This window comes from Arachis hypogaea, chromosome 4 (genome assembly GCF_003086295.3).
Source record: "Arachis hypogaea cultivar Tifrunner chromosome 4, arahy.Tifrunner.gnm2.J5K5, whole genome shotgun sequence".
In the NCBI taxonomy this organism is placed as follows: domain Eukaryota; kingdom Viridiplantae; phylum Streptophyta; class Magnoliopsida; order Fabales; family Fabaceae; genus Arachis; species Arachis hypogaea.
In genome coordinates this window covers 10,801,312-10,819,047 of record NC_092039.1, presented here as the reverse complement: position 1 = coordinate 10,819,047, position 17,736 = coordinate 10,801,312, and the positions used below count along the sequence as shown (strand labels likewise).

General features: G+C 37.1%; 1 protein-coding gene across 1 annotated transcript; it reads right to left on the bottom strand.

Moving 5' to 3' along the window:
- Window positions 1–517: 517 nt before the first annotated feature.
- LOC112796246 (uncharacterized) lies at window positions 518–5,075 on the bottom strand. The gene is made up of 3 exons (XM_025838619.3): window positions 4,837–5,075; window positions 4,492–4,719; window positions 518–3,573 (listed from the first exon to the last, which is right to left on the bottom strand). Exon 3 carries the CDS (start codon window positions 3,090–3,092, stop codon window positions 1,686–1,688), a length of 1,407 nt encoding a protein of 468 aa, XP_025694404.1. The 5' UTR covers window positions 3,093–3,573; window positions 4,492–4,719; window positions 4,837–5,075; the 3' UTR covers window positions 518–1,685.
- Between the last annotated feature and the right edge of the window lie 12,661 nt (window positions 5,076–17,736).

Below are 17,736 nucleotides of genomic sequence, written 5' to 3'. Positions count from 1 at the left end.
TGGTCACCCCACCTTAAAACTGTGACCATAGCCTTATCTATGGTCACGATTTTTGCCGTGACCATAGCCTTTATGGTCACCCCACTTAAAACTGTGACCATAGCCCTATCTATGGCCATGGTTTTCACCGTGATCATAGCCTCTATGGTCACCCCACCTTAAAACCGTGAACATAACCTTATCTATGGTCACCCCTCCTTAAAACCGTGACCGTAGCTTTATCTATGGTCACAGTTTTTGCCGTGGCCATAACCTTTGTGGTCACCCCACCTTAAAACCGTGACCATAGCCTTATCTATGGTCACAGTTTTTGCCGTGGCCATAGTCTCTATGGTCACCCCCTCCTTAAAACCGTGACCATAGCCTATTTTGTTTTATGAGATTTATTTTTTTTAAAGCATAATCACATCCTAAATTTATGATAATCACAAAATAAATCTAAAAATGAGAAATTCAAGACATCTAAATCATAAAAATTATATTTTAAGCTAAATATATTTTTAGTCCAAACAACACATTTAAAAATAGAATGTAATTTATCCATTACATCTAATACCAGGTAAAATCTGTTTACAAAAAAATACAGAACACATTAAAATATTACATTTAAATAACTAAAAAATAGGGTAAAAAACTGAAATGAGCCAAGGAGACTTCAAAATTACCTAAATCAGCCAAATGAGAAATCAATACATGAATCAACCAGGACGAATTACTATATAATTCGAATCAATATGATTCGAACTATGTTTGCATGTAATTCGAATTGATATGATTCGAATTACTAGGAACGCCAAAATTCAATGAAGTTCGAAACAACTTGTTTCGAATTAGAGCTATATAATTCGAATGAAGTTAATTCGAATTACTAGGAGAAGCGCATGTTAGAGGAGTTCGAATCAATTGGATTCGAATTAGTTGAAAACGGACATGCGTAGTAATTCGAATCAAGTTGATTCGAATTACCAGGGAATCGGCTATAAAAGGAGTTCGAGCCAAGTTCATTCGAATCACTTTCTCATTCTCCAACCCCACCAAATCCCAGAGAAAAAGACCAACGTTCAGTACGAGCTTGACCAGAGCGGCTGTTTCTGTCGATGGGGGACGATCCGGGAAGGCTTTATCGTTTGGATGGAGTAGCTCATATCGCCGGTGTTATCAACGACGAGGTTAGTGGTTTATGAAAGCGGTTTATGATAATGGTATTTGTTAATGGTTTTTTAGAATGGTTTATGTTATTGTTAGTGGTTTAGGATAGTGGTTTAGGAAAGTAGTGTAGGCTAGTGGTTTTTGTTGATGGTTTTTGTTAATGGTTTTTGTTAATGGTTTTGTTTTAGCGGTTTATTGTAAATGGTTTTTGGATAGTGGTTTAGGAAATTAGTGTAGGGTAGTGGTTTTTGTTGATGTTTTTTGTTAATGACTTTGTTTTAGCGGTTTATTGTTAATGGTTTTTGTTGATGGTATTTGTTAATGGTTTATTGTTGATGGTTTTTGTTAATGGTTTTTGTGAATGGTTTTGTTTTAGCGGTTTATTGTTAATGGTTTTTGTTAATGGTTTTTGTTAATGGTTTTGGTTAATGGTTTTTGTTAATGGTTTATTGTTAATGGTTTTTGTTTTAGCGGTTTATTGTTAATGGTTTTGGTTAATGGTTTTTGTTAATGGTTTATTGTTAATGGTTTTTGTTTTAGCGGTTTATTGTTAATGGTTTTTTGTTAATGGTTTTTGTTAACGGTTTTTGTCCCCCAACTCGAACAGGGCAAGTCCTGAGGACGGCTACAGTGCCAGGCATCGTCAGCTGCACTCCTAAGACCCACCTAGGGAGCTCATTGTACGACTCGTCCCAGTCCCCATATATCACGGCAACGGCCTTCTGCTTCGCCATCCATACCCTTCTGTACGTAGGCCTGAACCCGAAGTGTGCGGCCGTGGCATTTTGGAGGACCTTTATGTTCACACCTGCATCAGCCCTAACCATCGGCATAACGAAGGTGGATATGACATGGTAGTCCAGACTCCTATGGTCGCTGGAGATGGAGCTGGCAAGACATGTATGCGGTCCGTTGTATCGCTTCACTTCCCAGATACCCTTCCGCTGTCGGAGACTCAACCGAATTAGCCATGTGCACCCATTCCCAAACTCAGAACACTTTCCCACATACCTGCGGTAGTCAGACTCAACGACCTTGTACTGGACCCCTCGGCGGATACTGTACGTCTTCACACTCAACAGTGCCTCATCTTTATCTTGAAATTGTTGGCCAACCTGGAATTCGTTCATACCGGCAGACCCCTCGGTATCTCTAGCACCAAATCCTGAGGCCTGCAGATCATTGTCGTCTTGCCGCATGGCATCCAGGTCCAATGAGGAAAAATGGGGTGGATACTGCTGTGTGCCAGAACTAGATCCACCTATAGCCCTTGTCGGAACAGTAGTTCCAACATCATCGCCGCTTTCATCAGCGATCATATCCGGCTCCACGTCATCGTCATCTGGATCATCGAACAGACCATCACCAACACCAGCCGGTGTGGGACAATGTACCTCGGTGGGAATATGTTCCCCATACCGAACCTCGTCTCCAACATTGCCGCTCAGATCAACCGCAAACGAAGGGGACGCAACAGGCTGTATCGGTGGCTCATACACAGGAGCAGAGGATGAAGCAACAGCAGGTCTCGAGCTCGAGTCGGCAACCGCGGCTATGGTAGTGGCATTCCGGTTCGAACCACCCGAGCTAGATACCACATCAACCAACTTAGCCAACAGCTCTGGTGTCCTTACCTCGGGAAACTGCCTACGAGAAAGAAACATAACCTGCAAGTCCTCGTCACTACCGATTGTGAAACAATCAAACTTCACGGTGTCATGGAGCACCGCTGTTGGAATGCGGTAGAAAAACTTCTTGACCCGTTTAACGCCTTCAACACCCAGCTTCTCCAGCACAGAGCTAACAAGTGCATCGTAGGTGGTTGTCGGCGTCACGATAATACATAGGGGATCCTTATCAGTGAACTTCACGCCGGACCGAGTTTTTCTTTTAATCGACCCTCTGTAATGTACCAGAACTAGGAAACTCTCCTCACTAGCCATCTCAGCTCTTTGTTGAGAGCAACATGAGTTCACAGCATATATATAGAGACGTGGGTCGCATTATATATATATAATTCGAATCTATATGTTTCGAATTATCTAATGTCACAACCTAAACTAGTAATTCGAATCAACTTGATTCGAATTACTAAACAATGTGCCTTCATAGTAATTCGAATTAACTAAATTCGAATTATTATTGTGTAATTCGAAACAAGTTGTTTCGAACTTCATTCAATTCTTTTCTTCCTAGTAATTCGAATCATATCAATTCGAATTACATTAAAATCAAATTCGAATCATATTGACTCGAATTATATAATAACTCGTCCGGGTTGATTCACGTCTTGAATTTTCATTTGGCTGAATTAGATAATTTTGAGCTCTCCTTGGCTCATTTGGGTTTTTTACCCTAAAAAATATATGAGTCTTATCCCATCTCATATTGTTATGAAAAATATTTTCTTCATATTATGTCCTCCTGGTAGCAAAAGAAATAAACATGTTAGAACAGAGAACATGTACCATCTGAAAGCGACAGTAAAGAACATAATAACAAATAAGCAAATGCACAAAAAATTGTACACTATTAGTTTCTGTTTACATTTCCTCCTTTCTTGCTATTTCCAAAATTTTGCTAAAATTTTACCCTACCTTAAAACATTCATGTGCCAAAAAAGTAGGATCATGCTACTTGGGATAATTTCACTCCATGTTATTAAAAATGGCCAGCACACTAAAAATAAGTGATAAAATAAAAGAGAATATGCAAATATTTGATACTCAAGATGCAAATATGCAGACTTAGATGGCTTAGAAGGATATTAATAAATCAACTACACCTCACAAGATCCTATAATAATGAACTTCACTCAGTGGTAGTACTAAGTATATACCGCATCAAGTAAACAAAAAGCTAAGCTTTCTTCCTATCAACAACTAATTTATCCAACAAACACTATTATAGGCAGCGTGTGTGTACGGTAAATTGAGTGTAAATTGTCTTTTATTAATAATAAGATGAAAAGGTAGATCTGTAAATTGTATAAAGTTCATAGATAATTAGAGGCAAAGTTACAGAGGAGAGACAACTACCACAATAAGAGAATTCCTAATCTCTTAACTTCTTACTAATACCAAACATCAATGACACATGCTAAAACAATAGAGCAATCAAAAGATCTTTACCCCACATTTACATACTGAAAAAACAAGCACCGACTAAGATAGGAGCTAACAAATTCTACTTCTACCAACAAATTATGCTCATTGATCATTTTTAACAACAAACTCAACTATAATTTTTCAATCCAAAGCAGCAAACAATAGTGAAAAAGAAAGAATTTGCAGACTGAAATTAACTTTGCGTATTGAATTTGGATTGCAATAGAATATTAACTTCTTGAAGACGCAGCGATGTCGAGCTCGAGAAATGACAGGTATGAATGGCGGTGCGGGAAGCGCCTCCTCTCTGGGCATCGCGTTCCTCTCTCCGTCGACAAAGTGTGGATCCGTTGTCTTTGAGAGAGGCTTTAGCAACATTTAGTAGCTCAACATGGCCAATTAAGAACTGTTGGCATTTGGGTTTATAAGGATTTTTCGCTACTTGAATGAGTTCACTATCCATCTGTCATTGAACGAGAGGCTTTAGGTATCAAAAGGAACTAGGGAAAAGAAATAAATCCTGTAATCAGACAGAAATGGTCATATGGAACTTGTTTGAATATAAAAAAAGTTATCAAACCTTTGATAAAATTCAATAGTAGAAGCTGTCCAGGTGGAGCCCGATTAGGGAAAATTGATGAGCTATATCTTGTTCCTGTCATGTGTCAAACCCAATCATGTGTTAATTTTCACAAACAGAGCAATACATTATCCAATACCCAACAACTTGTATTCTGATTAGAAAGCAAAAGGAGAACCAAAGAGCGCATATTTGACAAAAAGATATAACTATGATCAAAAGTCAAAATTGAAGAACCCATTTGCATGCTAACCGGCCCCTTATTTTATTGAAAAAAAGGATAACTACACTAATTATGATGAAAAATAGGGTTATGACATATAACACTAACACTTAACATATAATTAGGGGTGGAAACAGGCCAGGCCAGGCTAGGCTTTGCTCTTAACAGGCCCTAGCCTGTCATACAGTTGATTGGCCTGAGCCTGACCTGTAGCCTGTTATAGGCTCTTTATAAAGTACTAGGCCTGACCTGTTATTCAGCCTGACCTGGCCTGAAGCCTGTTAAAAGGCCTGATAATTGTTTTTTACAAAAATAAAAATATTATTTAAATTTTTTTTTTAATAAAAATAGTTATATATAATATGTCATATATTTAATATTTATAAAAAATTTTAAATTTTTAACATATTTAAAATATACACAAATATTTATAATAAAATATAATAAATTTAAAATATCTCATAATTTTATTAATAATAAATAATTATTTATATATTTAATTATATTTTAACAGGCCCAGGCAGGCCTGACAGACCTATAAAGCTAATTAGTGAGCCTGGGCCTAGCCTATTAATGTATTAAGGCTTTTAAAAGAGTCTGGATCTGTACTTATTTTGTAACAGGCCAGACCAGGGCAGGTTGCAGGCCCCTGGCAGGCCGCCTGACCTTTTTCCACCCCTACATATAATATGTTGTGGCCCAAAAATTTTGTTGTTGTCTTACAGCTAAGCCTCCATCCCTAAATTAAAGGCATTAATGTGTGTGTATATATAGATTTTTTTTTTTTGGTTTCCCACGGTATCCCCCAACCCGACAGGTCAAGGACTAATCCGTCGCGGTACTGAGCTCCATTTAAGGGTTTGCCGCTGGCCAATGGGTTGCTGCATGCACAAGGCGGGATTCGAACCCCCGACACTTGCTTAAGCGGACTAGTGAGCTAACCACTAGACCAACCCAACTTGGTTATGTGTATATATAGATATATATATTTATTTATAACACATGATAGCAAGAACTAACCAATGATATGATGGTGAGTGTTTGTCTAACCATGCATATATGTATAGGCCATCCATGTTAAGTATTGGGTGGAATTAGAGTGAAGGAAAATATGTCAGCTTTTCAATCTTTTCCACTCTTTGAGGAAGATAGACACATACCCATATTGGTAAATATAAAAGAATTAAGAACTCTTGCAAATTAAAGCTATTGTTTATCTAGAGTCCTTTTTGGTATTTTGTTGGAAATTCCTAAGACATCCAATACTAGAAGAGTAGAAGGATTTATATAATGTATTGCTGCAAATTAAAGAACAAGTTGCATATTACACTTTATGCGCATCGTTTTCCTTGCGCTAAATTTCATACTCGTTTTGGAAGGGAATGCTTTTTTTATCACATAACATAAAGATCGTCAAATAACTAGCTATACTCCTCAGCTTTTGCTTTATAATAAATATTTACCTAAAGTCTCCACTCCTTGGAATCGTGGATGCAATTGACCAAATCCCTTCAGCTCACCATCTATCAGTTAAGCAATGAATATACCTACAGGTCCAGTAAAAAGAAAAAATTGTTCCTCTAATAGGTCCTGGCTTATGCTATTTCAATTGTAAAGACTTTCAAGTTTCAGCCATATAGCGATTGTAGATGAACTACATAAGATGATAAGAAAAGCTTGTAAAAATGTAATAATGAATTCTGAGTTTCTGACCATTATATGTTAGCCACCAAGTTTGACGGCGACGGCACACCCCGCAACAGCCCCAACAGCAACGACGACGAGGTGTAGCGGCGCAAGCAGCGCCCATTCTCCGTCACGTGCTTCCTTCTCCCCCTATTCATCTCTCTCTTCCCGATCTCTCTTCCTCTCCTCTGGTGCGCGACAGCAGCGGAGCTCCTCATAGCTCCATGGACGACGACGGCGGCTGGACAGCTTTGTAACACCCTAATTACTAAAGCTCACGCTTTCGGCTATGCGACTCTGATAGCTCGGACATTACGACGACACTTATACTATTTAATACTAAAATATGAGCCTGTTTAAAATTTTAAACCGCAAAACCGCTCCCAAAAATACTTTCACTATACAACGTACATCCATACATACCATACAACTTACAAAAACTCATAAAGGTACATCCATACATACCGCAAAACCGCTCCCAAAAATACTTTCACTATACAATTCCTATCCCTCTTACAGAATATCTCAAGATAAAGGCAAGGGTACAATAAATAATAATCTAAAGCATACAGAGCATCACAACAACAACTAAGTAAACTTTTCGTGACTTCTGTGCCCATATCCTAAAAGGGGAAAAATGTAAGGGGTGAGAACATCATCCTCGAAAGGGTTCTCAGTAGAGGGTTTTTGGGAATTACTGTAATAGGATACGTGAAGATAAACCGTACCAGTGATCAATAACGTCTTATGCCTCCTTTCAAAAACAACGGTTTACAAATAAAGAGAAATCTGAAATCTTTTCTGAAAGAGGAAACTGTTCATTTAAAACAAGATTCAAAAGCCTTTCAAAATGTTTATCTATATTGAACCAAAATAGCCTTTCATACTTTTCCAAACCAGAAACACAAAACCGAAACCAATCATCGGTCCATCTTATTTCAACCACGGCCCTAGGCCCAAACATTCCAACCATCAACCAATCACCACAATCCAACAGAGTCCCAGATGCAAACACAGATAGGAAGTTCAAGCACAAACAAACAATTACAACAAGTAGAACAATTAGCAATTAATTACAAAGGCAAACCAAGTACAATATGTACACCCAAACAATGTCACATAGATGCATATGATGCATGTCTGTCCTAGTGGCTGATGATATCATCTGTCGGTTATAGAGCCAACCCGACAAGTCTTGGTAGCTAACCATTGGACTGTCCATATGTCGCGCATCCCCAACTCGAGTTATACTCATCATAAACTTGATCATAATCATGATCCATATCCATCACCCTCACTGGTGAATATTTACGAGGGCGAGCTCATCCGGGGCTTTCACAGTGCCCGGCCACACTTACGACATAGGGTCAGCAGAGTCTCGAGTCTCCACCTGGAGCACGTGGTGGCTAGCCACTGCTTCCTCCCAGGGAACTCGTGCCTCTGATAGTTGAAGTGCAAATCACAATTATCAATAATTCAGCATATACATGCATTCATTCTCATCCATGGATCAACATCCGTCTCAGCCATCCAGCTCACGATTCATTCTAGAACCAGCCAATATTCATATCATACACAGTCATTTCGGCTCACGGTTCAATCCAGAACCAGCCAATATTCATAATCATACACAGCCATTCCGGCTCACAACAAAACAGCACTTCCACCATCCAACATCATCAAATTCATAAAATCGGCATTTAAGCCATAAATCACTTTTTCTCAAATCATTTCACTTTGAAATCAAGTTTCAACTCTTTTCAGCTTTGGCTTTGAAGATCTCATTTTTCAAATCATCTCAGGCTCATAAGCCAACTTTTCTCAAAATGAGTTCCTTTTTTAAAAAACAAAGCCACTTTCGGCATTCTCTTTACAAAACTTCCAAAACTATGGCAGGTTAAGGATTTATTTCAACTATTCAAATCACCCATCCAACAATGGAATTTTATAATAAAAGTTTCTTGGCAGAGTCCCAAGTCTTTAGGGAAGGTCAACCTATATCAATTCCTTAAAATTCATTAAAACTCTTAAAATCATAGACTCTCGATTCAAGTAAATAAAACTGGATTTATTATGAATCCGACCATACAAAATCACAAGTTCCAACCCGGTCCAAAAATCAACTCATTTGAAATGGAACCGGTTCATTTGAATCAAACCACTTTTAGGTTTCTTTTTGGAACCCATTTTTCTAACTCTTCCAAAATGCATCAAACTTAATTACTCAATCAAAAGTCTAGGTTCCTTTAAAAATCACTAAAAGCTCCTTTTTATATTGAAATTAATATTAGAGCATCATTTTTTCCTTCAGTGATTCAAACGGTAAAAATAGTTCAGTTCTAAATAAGCCAAACTCAACGCATAAAGTTCATTAAATAAATTAAGCTTGAAAACATAAATATTCTCTTAATAAATCAAATAATACAATTTCTCAAATCCAACCCTTTTTAAATAACTTTTCAAACAAGACTAGGATTTTGTAGAAATTTCGGCAACACCTCCCCTAAAACTTGGACTTTTTCCACCCGGTTCGGGTCCCAACTAAACTGTTTCTCATTCCTGTTCAATAGCTCAAAACCAGAAATCAATTCAAAAGCAAGCTAAATCCAACAGTCGCCTCAGTGGCATATCTCAAAGAAACCATTTCAAAAATCAACTGAATATCAACCGATTTAACTCATTTATAAAGCTTTAAAGAATCGGTTCAGCAACAAATCATTTATCAAAACCAAATCGATTAAAGCAAACTAGGCTGAATTTCAAAGAGTATTCTATCTTTCACATTATCAAGAGAGTCAACTTTGCTCAAATCAATCCCCAACGGATTAAACTCAAATTTCGAATATTTAAAGAATCAACTTCAAACATTCCATTTCATAAAGCCACACAACAAATTCAACCAACAAACATTCATAAGCTTTCAAGACAATCAAATAATACATAAGGACAATACAATCACCAAATGCACATTTTCCCACATCAGTATCCATATGTAATAATCCCAATACATAAAGTATAGTTTTTGGAAAGCGCCCCTACCTCAAAACGCATATTCCATAACCCAAACGTCTCATAGAGTTCTTTCCGCCTCAACCCGAAATGACGGCAACCAACAACTCGGCTCCACTTGCTTCCTCCACAATCTCAACAATTCTAATCGCAACATACAACAACTGAAACTCAATCTTATAGCAATTAACGCCATAAACCTCAGCGCATGATAATAGAACAGTAACCAAAGGACTTTCAAATCAAAAACGCTTACCAAACCGAAGGAGAAACGGCTAAACCGAAATGGTGGCGGTCTCCGAACCGGTTTGGCGGTAGCCCGGCAGCCACCTCAAGCGGCAGGGGCGACAAATTCCAATCACGACAACTGAAACCAACACGCAGCGACTATAGTATTCCCGGAATTCAAAAAGGACAGAAACCACAATTAAAACCCTTACCAACAAACTTTTCCGGCAGCGGCAGCAGGGTCTCAAGTGGGAGAAGCTCAGCCCGGAGCTCCGTCGGTGATCCCGAAAGTCACAACGGTGGCCAAGCATAGTCCTCCAAATGGCAGTGACGCGGCCACAGCTCCTCTTCTCCGTGCTCGTCGGCAACCGTGAAGCACAAAGGCAGCACCTTCCCTTTCTCAACGGACCAAAACAACGGAGGCAGAAGGACTCATCTTGCTCCTCCAGCTCGCGTCTTCCCCCTCTTGCCGATGATAGCGACGCGGCTCGAGGCCCCATGGACAGCGGTGACGAGACCCGAGGTCTGCCCCTCTTCGATGCGTTCATCTCTTTTCCCTTAGCTCAGGTCGCGAACAGAGAAGACCCATGATGTGATTATGGCACTACGACACGGCAACATGAGCTTGCAGCAGCGGTGCCCAGGTGCGGCGGTGACGGCGTAAGACAGCGCCCCTTCCTCCTCTTCTCTCGCGCCAGCTTCGATGGATTGACAGTGGCGGAGGCGGCGCGAGTCCTCTCTCTTCTTCGCGATTCATGGCATCGGTGAGGGCGGCTTCTGCGGTGGTGCCAGGGAGTGACGGCGGTGCGCAAAGCTTTTCCAACGACGCCAACGGCGTGGTGGCACGGCGACGAGGCGACGGCAACGCGATGAGCTTCCTTCCACCTTTCCTCTGCCGCAACTCAGTCTCCATCTCCCTCTCTGCCTCAGTGTTTTTCTTTCATGGAAATCAAAGGAAACTGCGGGTATTGCCGCTGCTGTTAGAAGGGAAGGCTGCAGCAGCTGTGGGGAAACTGGGTCGGGTTAGGGTTTCATTTTTGAAAATAAGGGTTAAGGTTACTTTTGTAATTTCAAATAAAAGTAGGGGTAATATAGTAATTAGGAACAATTTTAATCCAACAAAATTAATGTATAAAGATACTATTTTCTTATCAATTTTATAAATTATTTTCAATAAAATGTCCCAACCAAATAATTAAAAATAATATACTTAATTTCTTCATTTTTCAAAATAGCAGTATTAATATTTAAAATATTAATTATTTAGTCCAAATCATATAAAATTCTTATTATTTCATAACTATCAACTTTATACTTTAAATATAGAAAATAATCCAATAATTGTAAAATTGGAGAATAATCATAACTCATCTCAAATTCAATAAATCAAAACTTGCCTTAATTATCTTTAATAAAATAATTTCTGAAATTAAGGCTACAAATAACCATATGTTTTGAGACTTGATCATAATAAGACTTTTCAAAAGTTTTGGGTCTTACATTTTACACACCTTATAAAAATTTTTGCCCTCGAAAATTGATACGAAACCAAAGAAATTTCATCACAGTTCACCCTTAAACACATTTAAAGAAGAAGCAAAAATATCTCGACATATAAACATATATATGGTTTTCAAATTCTTGGATGATCATATGCATAAAGATACAAAGGTAGGAGTGTGATTGCAAAGCAAACATTACAAGATAGGTTCAATGCACAAGGTCACATGATCTCAAGGCTTTACAAAAACTTGAGGTGCCAAATAGGGTGCAAATCAAGATAGGTGTTCATAAAGCAAAGTGGTAATTAGTGTGGTAAAAGCCTGCAAAGCATGTTGGTATTTAAACAGCGGCATAACGTTCGCTGACAAATCTCGTTCTCACTTCAGAGCTTCAATTCCCCAACTCCACCAATCATTTTACAACCTCATAGTCAATCATAAGCCTAACAACCGCAAACCCGTTTGCAAGGAACAAACACCAACAACTCATAACGTTGCACACCTACCGCATCGACTTCCGCATGCACATATCACGTCTTAAAGAACTAACGCATCGCGTTGCTACGTCTACAAGTCGCACGTGATATCAAAACAATTCTCGAGTCTACTCATAAGGATACAAGATTTAGAAAGGAGAGTCAAATGTCAAGGATAGTACTCCTAGATTTGAGAAAATGTATCCAATTCCAGGTAAATAAAAATGCTCAAGCAATAACATTTGCTAAAAGCCATCCAATTGACAACTTCAAAGATAACCCTTGGATCAAGGAAATTCAATAGGATCAATAAGAAGAAAATCAGTGCATTAGTTTGAACAAATTCAAGATGAGTCGAAGAAGTATGAGGTTTATAGAGAAGAATATCTCAGACCCAAGACAAAGCTCACAGGACTCAAGAGCATGATTAAAAATACTTCTGAATACATTATTCATAAAAGAGTCGAAAACTTGCGGAAAAACCACTTTGCAGTCTAGAAGAAAAGTTGAGTAAGAAACATTCTTCAAGAGAGTAGCCAAAAGCATAAATGTGGCTTTACTTCAATACAATTTCATGTTGAAGTAGATCATGTAGCGTTTTAAAAACAAAATGCACACAAGTTTGGCTAAGAGCCAAAATATTTCCCCAAATATTTTAGAAAGATAATTAGATGCACAACTCAACCAAAAGCAATTCATAAAAACTCGGAAGTAACCAAATGCTTGTTCAAAAAAATTCTCAAAGTCCATATTCAAACAAGCGTGTATAAAATTTATAGCAAGGACAAAAGAGGAAGTTAAACCCTTTTTAGAAAAGAAACTCCGAGATAAAAATTTGCTTACAGTTTGGTAAAGGAAATAAGTGGTGCGTTACAAACGAACCGGTTTCCACTAAACAAGGAAGCTTTTCAAAAGTTTATTTAAAATAGTGCATGCCAACTTTTAAATTAACTTCGTCAAAATTGAACAATGGTTTCAACCTCAATCAAGCAACAGAAAACAAATTCTGTTTAATATTTCTTCAAAGAAAATTCAAAACTTCTTAAAAAAGTTCAAAACAAGACTCCAAAAGTGTTCTTGAAATCACCATCTCAGGAGGATATTCAAGAAAATTAGGATGTACTTAAAAAGGAGTCAAGCCATACAAGAAAATATCTTAAATCAAAGTAGTTTAAACAAGATCCACTAGTCGTGAGACATCCAACAAGCTTCCAATTGATCCAAAAGAAAAAGTCATAGGAAAAGACAACTCAATTATTAGTAATTTCTCAAGGATAAATCTTTGACTAAAAACTCTTGTAGAGGTAATGAGAGATAAACGATGCATTATTTTGAAACGAATCAAACTAACTCACATAAGAATGAGATTCACAAGATTGGAAAAACCAAGATCAATGGTAATGCTCACAAGATGTAAGAGATTAGTTAAAAACAAGGTCAAGTATGACGTTCATAGAGATGGAAGGCTTAATAGAGAATTTAGTCCATTCGTAAGAAGAAAGCTATGAGTCCAACATTTTCAAAAGAAGCAACAATGGCATAAACAAGGTAGTATGCTAAACCAAACTCCAGTCAAAATAAATTAGGTAAAGTTTATCAAACGAACTCAACCAGGATAAAAGTGAAAAATTCTTTCTTTTCAGAATTTTTTTGTTTTTTTGAAGAATGCCCAAATACATAATCAAATGAAGATGTGCATTGGAACTATAGTAAAATTACTAGAAAGTTAAATTGTAATTTAAAGTAAATGCAGTTCTGCAAACCAGTAAAAGTACGGGAAAAGTATTATAAATAAATAGTTGTTAAACTATATAAGAAATCTTCAAAGTTTCACATATAAATAAGTGTATATCTAGTCAACAGCAATTTTTATAAAAATTTCAAAATTGGCTGTAATCACTGTCAAATAAGAAGAAAACTAAATCAACAAGTTCTCTAAGAATGGACTCGTAACCCGGAGTTAAAAGGCACAGCACATTCAGACAAGTTCAAGACTATATCAAAGAATACTTGAATCAATAAGAATTCAAACAGAGGAAGATAGATGCAACAAGGAGTTTAAACAAGCATATGCACTTAAGATCAAACAAGAATGCATATGAATAGAGGAATAGAATTGAAAAATCAAACTACTTTTTAAGAGGATTAAACAGGAACTTCAAGTTAGGATATGAAAGAACAGGTCGACTCGAACAAAATTCAAGACACGACTGAATAGCCTCGAGAAATAGTTTCCAACGTTCCCAAAACCCGCGATTCGCTTTGCTCAAAACTCGTATATTATCTATGATAACCCATTAGTGCTTTCATGTACATAATTCACTAGTATTAAACCGGCCAAACTTAATACCAAGAATTATGCAATGCAAGACTAACAGCGTTAATCAATAGATCGTCATGTGCATAGAGCTCTAATTCTCGTCATTTGACAAGACCTAATACATGACAAACACTCAGAGTATGCAATTAAAGCATAGTCGGTCCATTCCTCAGGCTCTACAGGAAGGACTGCTCTGATACCATAATGTAACACCCTAACTACCAAAGCTCACGCTTCCGGCTGCGCGACTCTGATAGATCGGACATTACGACGACACTTATACTATTTAATACTAAAATATGAGCCTTTTTTAAATTTTAAACCGCAAAAACGCTCCCAAAAATACTTTCACTATATAACGTACATCCATACATACCATAGAACTTACAGAAACTCATAAAGGTATATATATATATATATATATATATATATAATATTAAAAGCATTATCCAATACAATTCCTATCCCTCTTACAAAATATCTCAAGATAAAGGCGAGGGTACAATAAATAATAATCTAAAGCATACAGAGCATCACAACAACAACTAAGTAAACTCTTCGTGATTTCTGCGCCCATATCCTGAAAGGGAAAAAATATAAGGGGTGAGAATATCATCCTCGAAAGGGTTCTCAGTAGAGGGTTTTTGAGAATTACTATAATAGGATACGTGAAGATAAACCGTACCAGTGATCAATAATCGTCTTATGCCTCCTTTCAAAAACAACGGTTTACAAATAAAGAGAAATCTGAAATCTTTTCTGAAAAGAGGAAATTGTTCATTTAAAACAAGATTCAAAAGCCTTTCAAAAGGTTTATCTATATTGAACCAAAATAGCCTTTCATACATTTCCAAACCAGAAACACAAAACTGAAACCAATCATCGGTCCATCTCATTTCAACCACGGCCCTAGGCCCAAACAATCCAACCATCAACCAATCACCACAATCCAACAGAGTCCCAGATGCAAACACAGATAGGAAGTTCAACCACAAACAAACAATTACAGCAAGTAGAACAATTAGCAATTAATCACAAAGGCAAACCAAGTACAATATGCACACCCAAACAATGTCAGATAGATGCATATGATGCATGCCTGTCCTAGTGGCTGATGATATCATCTGTCGGTTATAGAGCCAACCCGACAAGTCCTGGTAGCTAACCATTGGACTGTCCCTCTGACGTGCATCCCCAACTCGAGTTATACTCATCATAAACTTGATCATAATCATGATTCATATCCATCACCCTCACTGGTGAATATTTACGGGGGTGAGCTCATCCGGGGCTTTCACAGTGCACGGCCACACTTACGACATAAGGTCAGCAGAGTCTCGAGTCTCCACTTGGAGCACGTGGTGGCTAGCCACTGCTTCATCCCAGGGAACTCGTGCCTCTGATAGTGGAAGTGCAAATCACAATTATCAATAATTCAGCATATACATGCATTCATTCTCATCCATGGATCAACATCCGTCTCAGCCATCCGGCTCTCAGTTCATTCCAGAACCAGCCAATATTCATATCATACACAGCCATTTCGGCTCATGGTTCAATCCAGAACCAGCCAATATTCATAATCATACACAGCCATTCCGGCTCACAACAAAATAGCACTTCCACTATCCAACATCATCAAATTCATAAAATCGGCATTTAAGCCATAAATCACTTTTTCTCAAATCATTTCACTTTGAAATCAAGTTTCAACTCTTTTCAGCTTTGGCTTTGAAGATCTCATTTTTCAAATCATCTCAGGCTCATAAGCCAAATTTACTCAAAGTGCATTCCTTTTTTTAAAACAAAACCACTCTTGGTATTCTCTTTCCAAAACTTCCAAAACCATGGCAAGTTAAGGATTTATTTCAAGTATTCAAAATCACCCATCCAACAATGGGATTTTATAACAAAAGTTTCTTGGCAGAGTCCCAAGTCTTTAGGGAAGGTCAACCTATATCAATTCCTTAAAATTCATTGAAACTCTTAAAATCATAGACTCTCGATTTTGAATAAAAAATTCATTCAATTCACTAATTTTACTTGCGATGCGATTTGGATTGGATGAGCAAGGTTGGTGTGCATGCATTCATGCATATGGTGCCTACAATAATGTCGAAAATTGGAATGACGATGACGGTATCCACGTCCATGGTGTTATAGGGATGACAAAATATTTCGAGATACGAAAATTACTGCGAAAATGATCTCAAATGGAGATTCGACGGTAAAAAATATTTTACGCAAAAATGGAGACGGAAGACGAAATTTTTCTGAGGTAGGTGCGGGGACCCGAGCGGAGATTCCCGCCCCATCCTCGTTAATCCCCGAAATTTATAAATTTATATAATTGTCCTTAATAATTTATTTCTCGTATAAATTCTTTAGTCATTTCAGATGATATATATATATATATAATCCTTATTTAAAAAGAGACATTTAAATTTCTTAATCCTCATTTGCATAACCCTTTCTAACGTTGTCCATATTCCACCCAACCGCTCTGCAGTCACTTCCTTGCCACTCTCCCTTCTCATCGCATTGTCACCCCTCACCGTTCCATCACGCTCACTACGTCATTATCTATATTCATGGTGTTCCTTTCCACTCTCCTCTCTGTTGCCACCTCGTCCACTGCTCTATGCTCTGACTTGTCATGGCGTCTCCTACTGCGTTACTTTGAAAGTTATCATCTTATCGTTTAAACTTTTTGTATAAAATCTGTTTTTTTATAAGATGAATATTTTCATCTCTATTTCTATGAAAATTAATAATTAGTCAAAACTATTAGAAAGATGAAAAATGGAATCTCCACAAAAAATAGAATCCTGTAAAAAATGGGGATAGAAAACAATATTTTTTCACGACAAAAAATGAAAATGGGGATAGGAAACAAATTTTGAGACAGGAATGGAGAGGAACAGGAAGGCATTCCTTGTCCCCACCTTGTCCCATTGACATCTCTACATGGTGACCAAGTATGTTGCTGTCAGAAACATATGATAGTGAAATTATTCTAAATGAATATCAAAATCAAGTTATTGGAGTATAATATATATATTGAAATATAAAATATATATTTTAAAAAAAATAAATTATATATTTTATACATAAATAAATAATATTTGATTTAGTGTTAATTTTTTATATACACTTAGTATTTTTATAATAGTCATATTAGGAGAAATTTTTCATATACTCTTAGACTAACGAAATATTTTTATAATAATAATATAATCAAATTTTTATGTTTATAAATTAATTTTTCATGTATATACGAAAAGAATTTGGGTAATTTAATTAAATTTTAAACACCTATTAACCATTAAATGATATTTTTTATGTTTATTATTAAGATGCTAGTATTTATAATCGACGATGTATAAAAGTTAAAAATGATTAGCTAATTTTTTTATATTTCTGAAAAATTTGATAATTTTACTTCGAAAAGAAAGT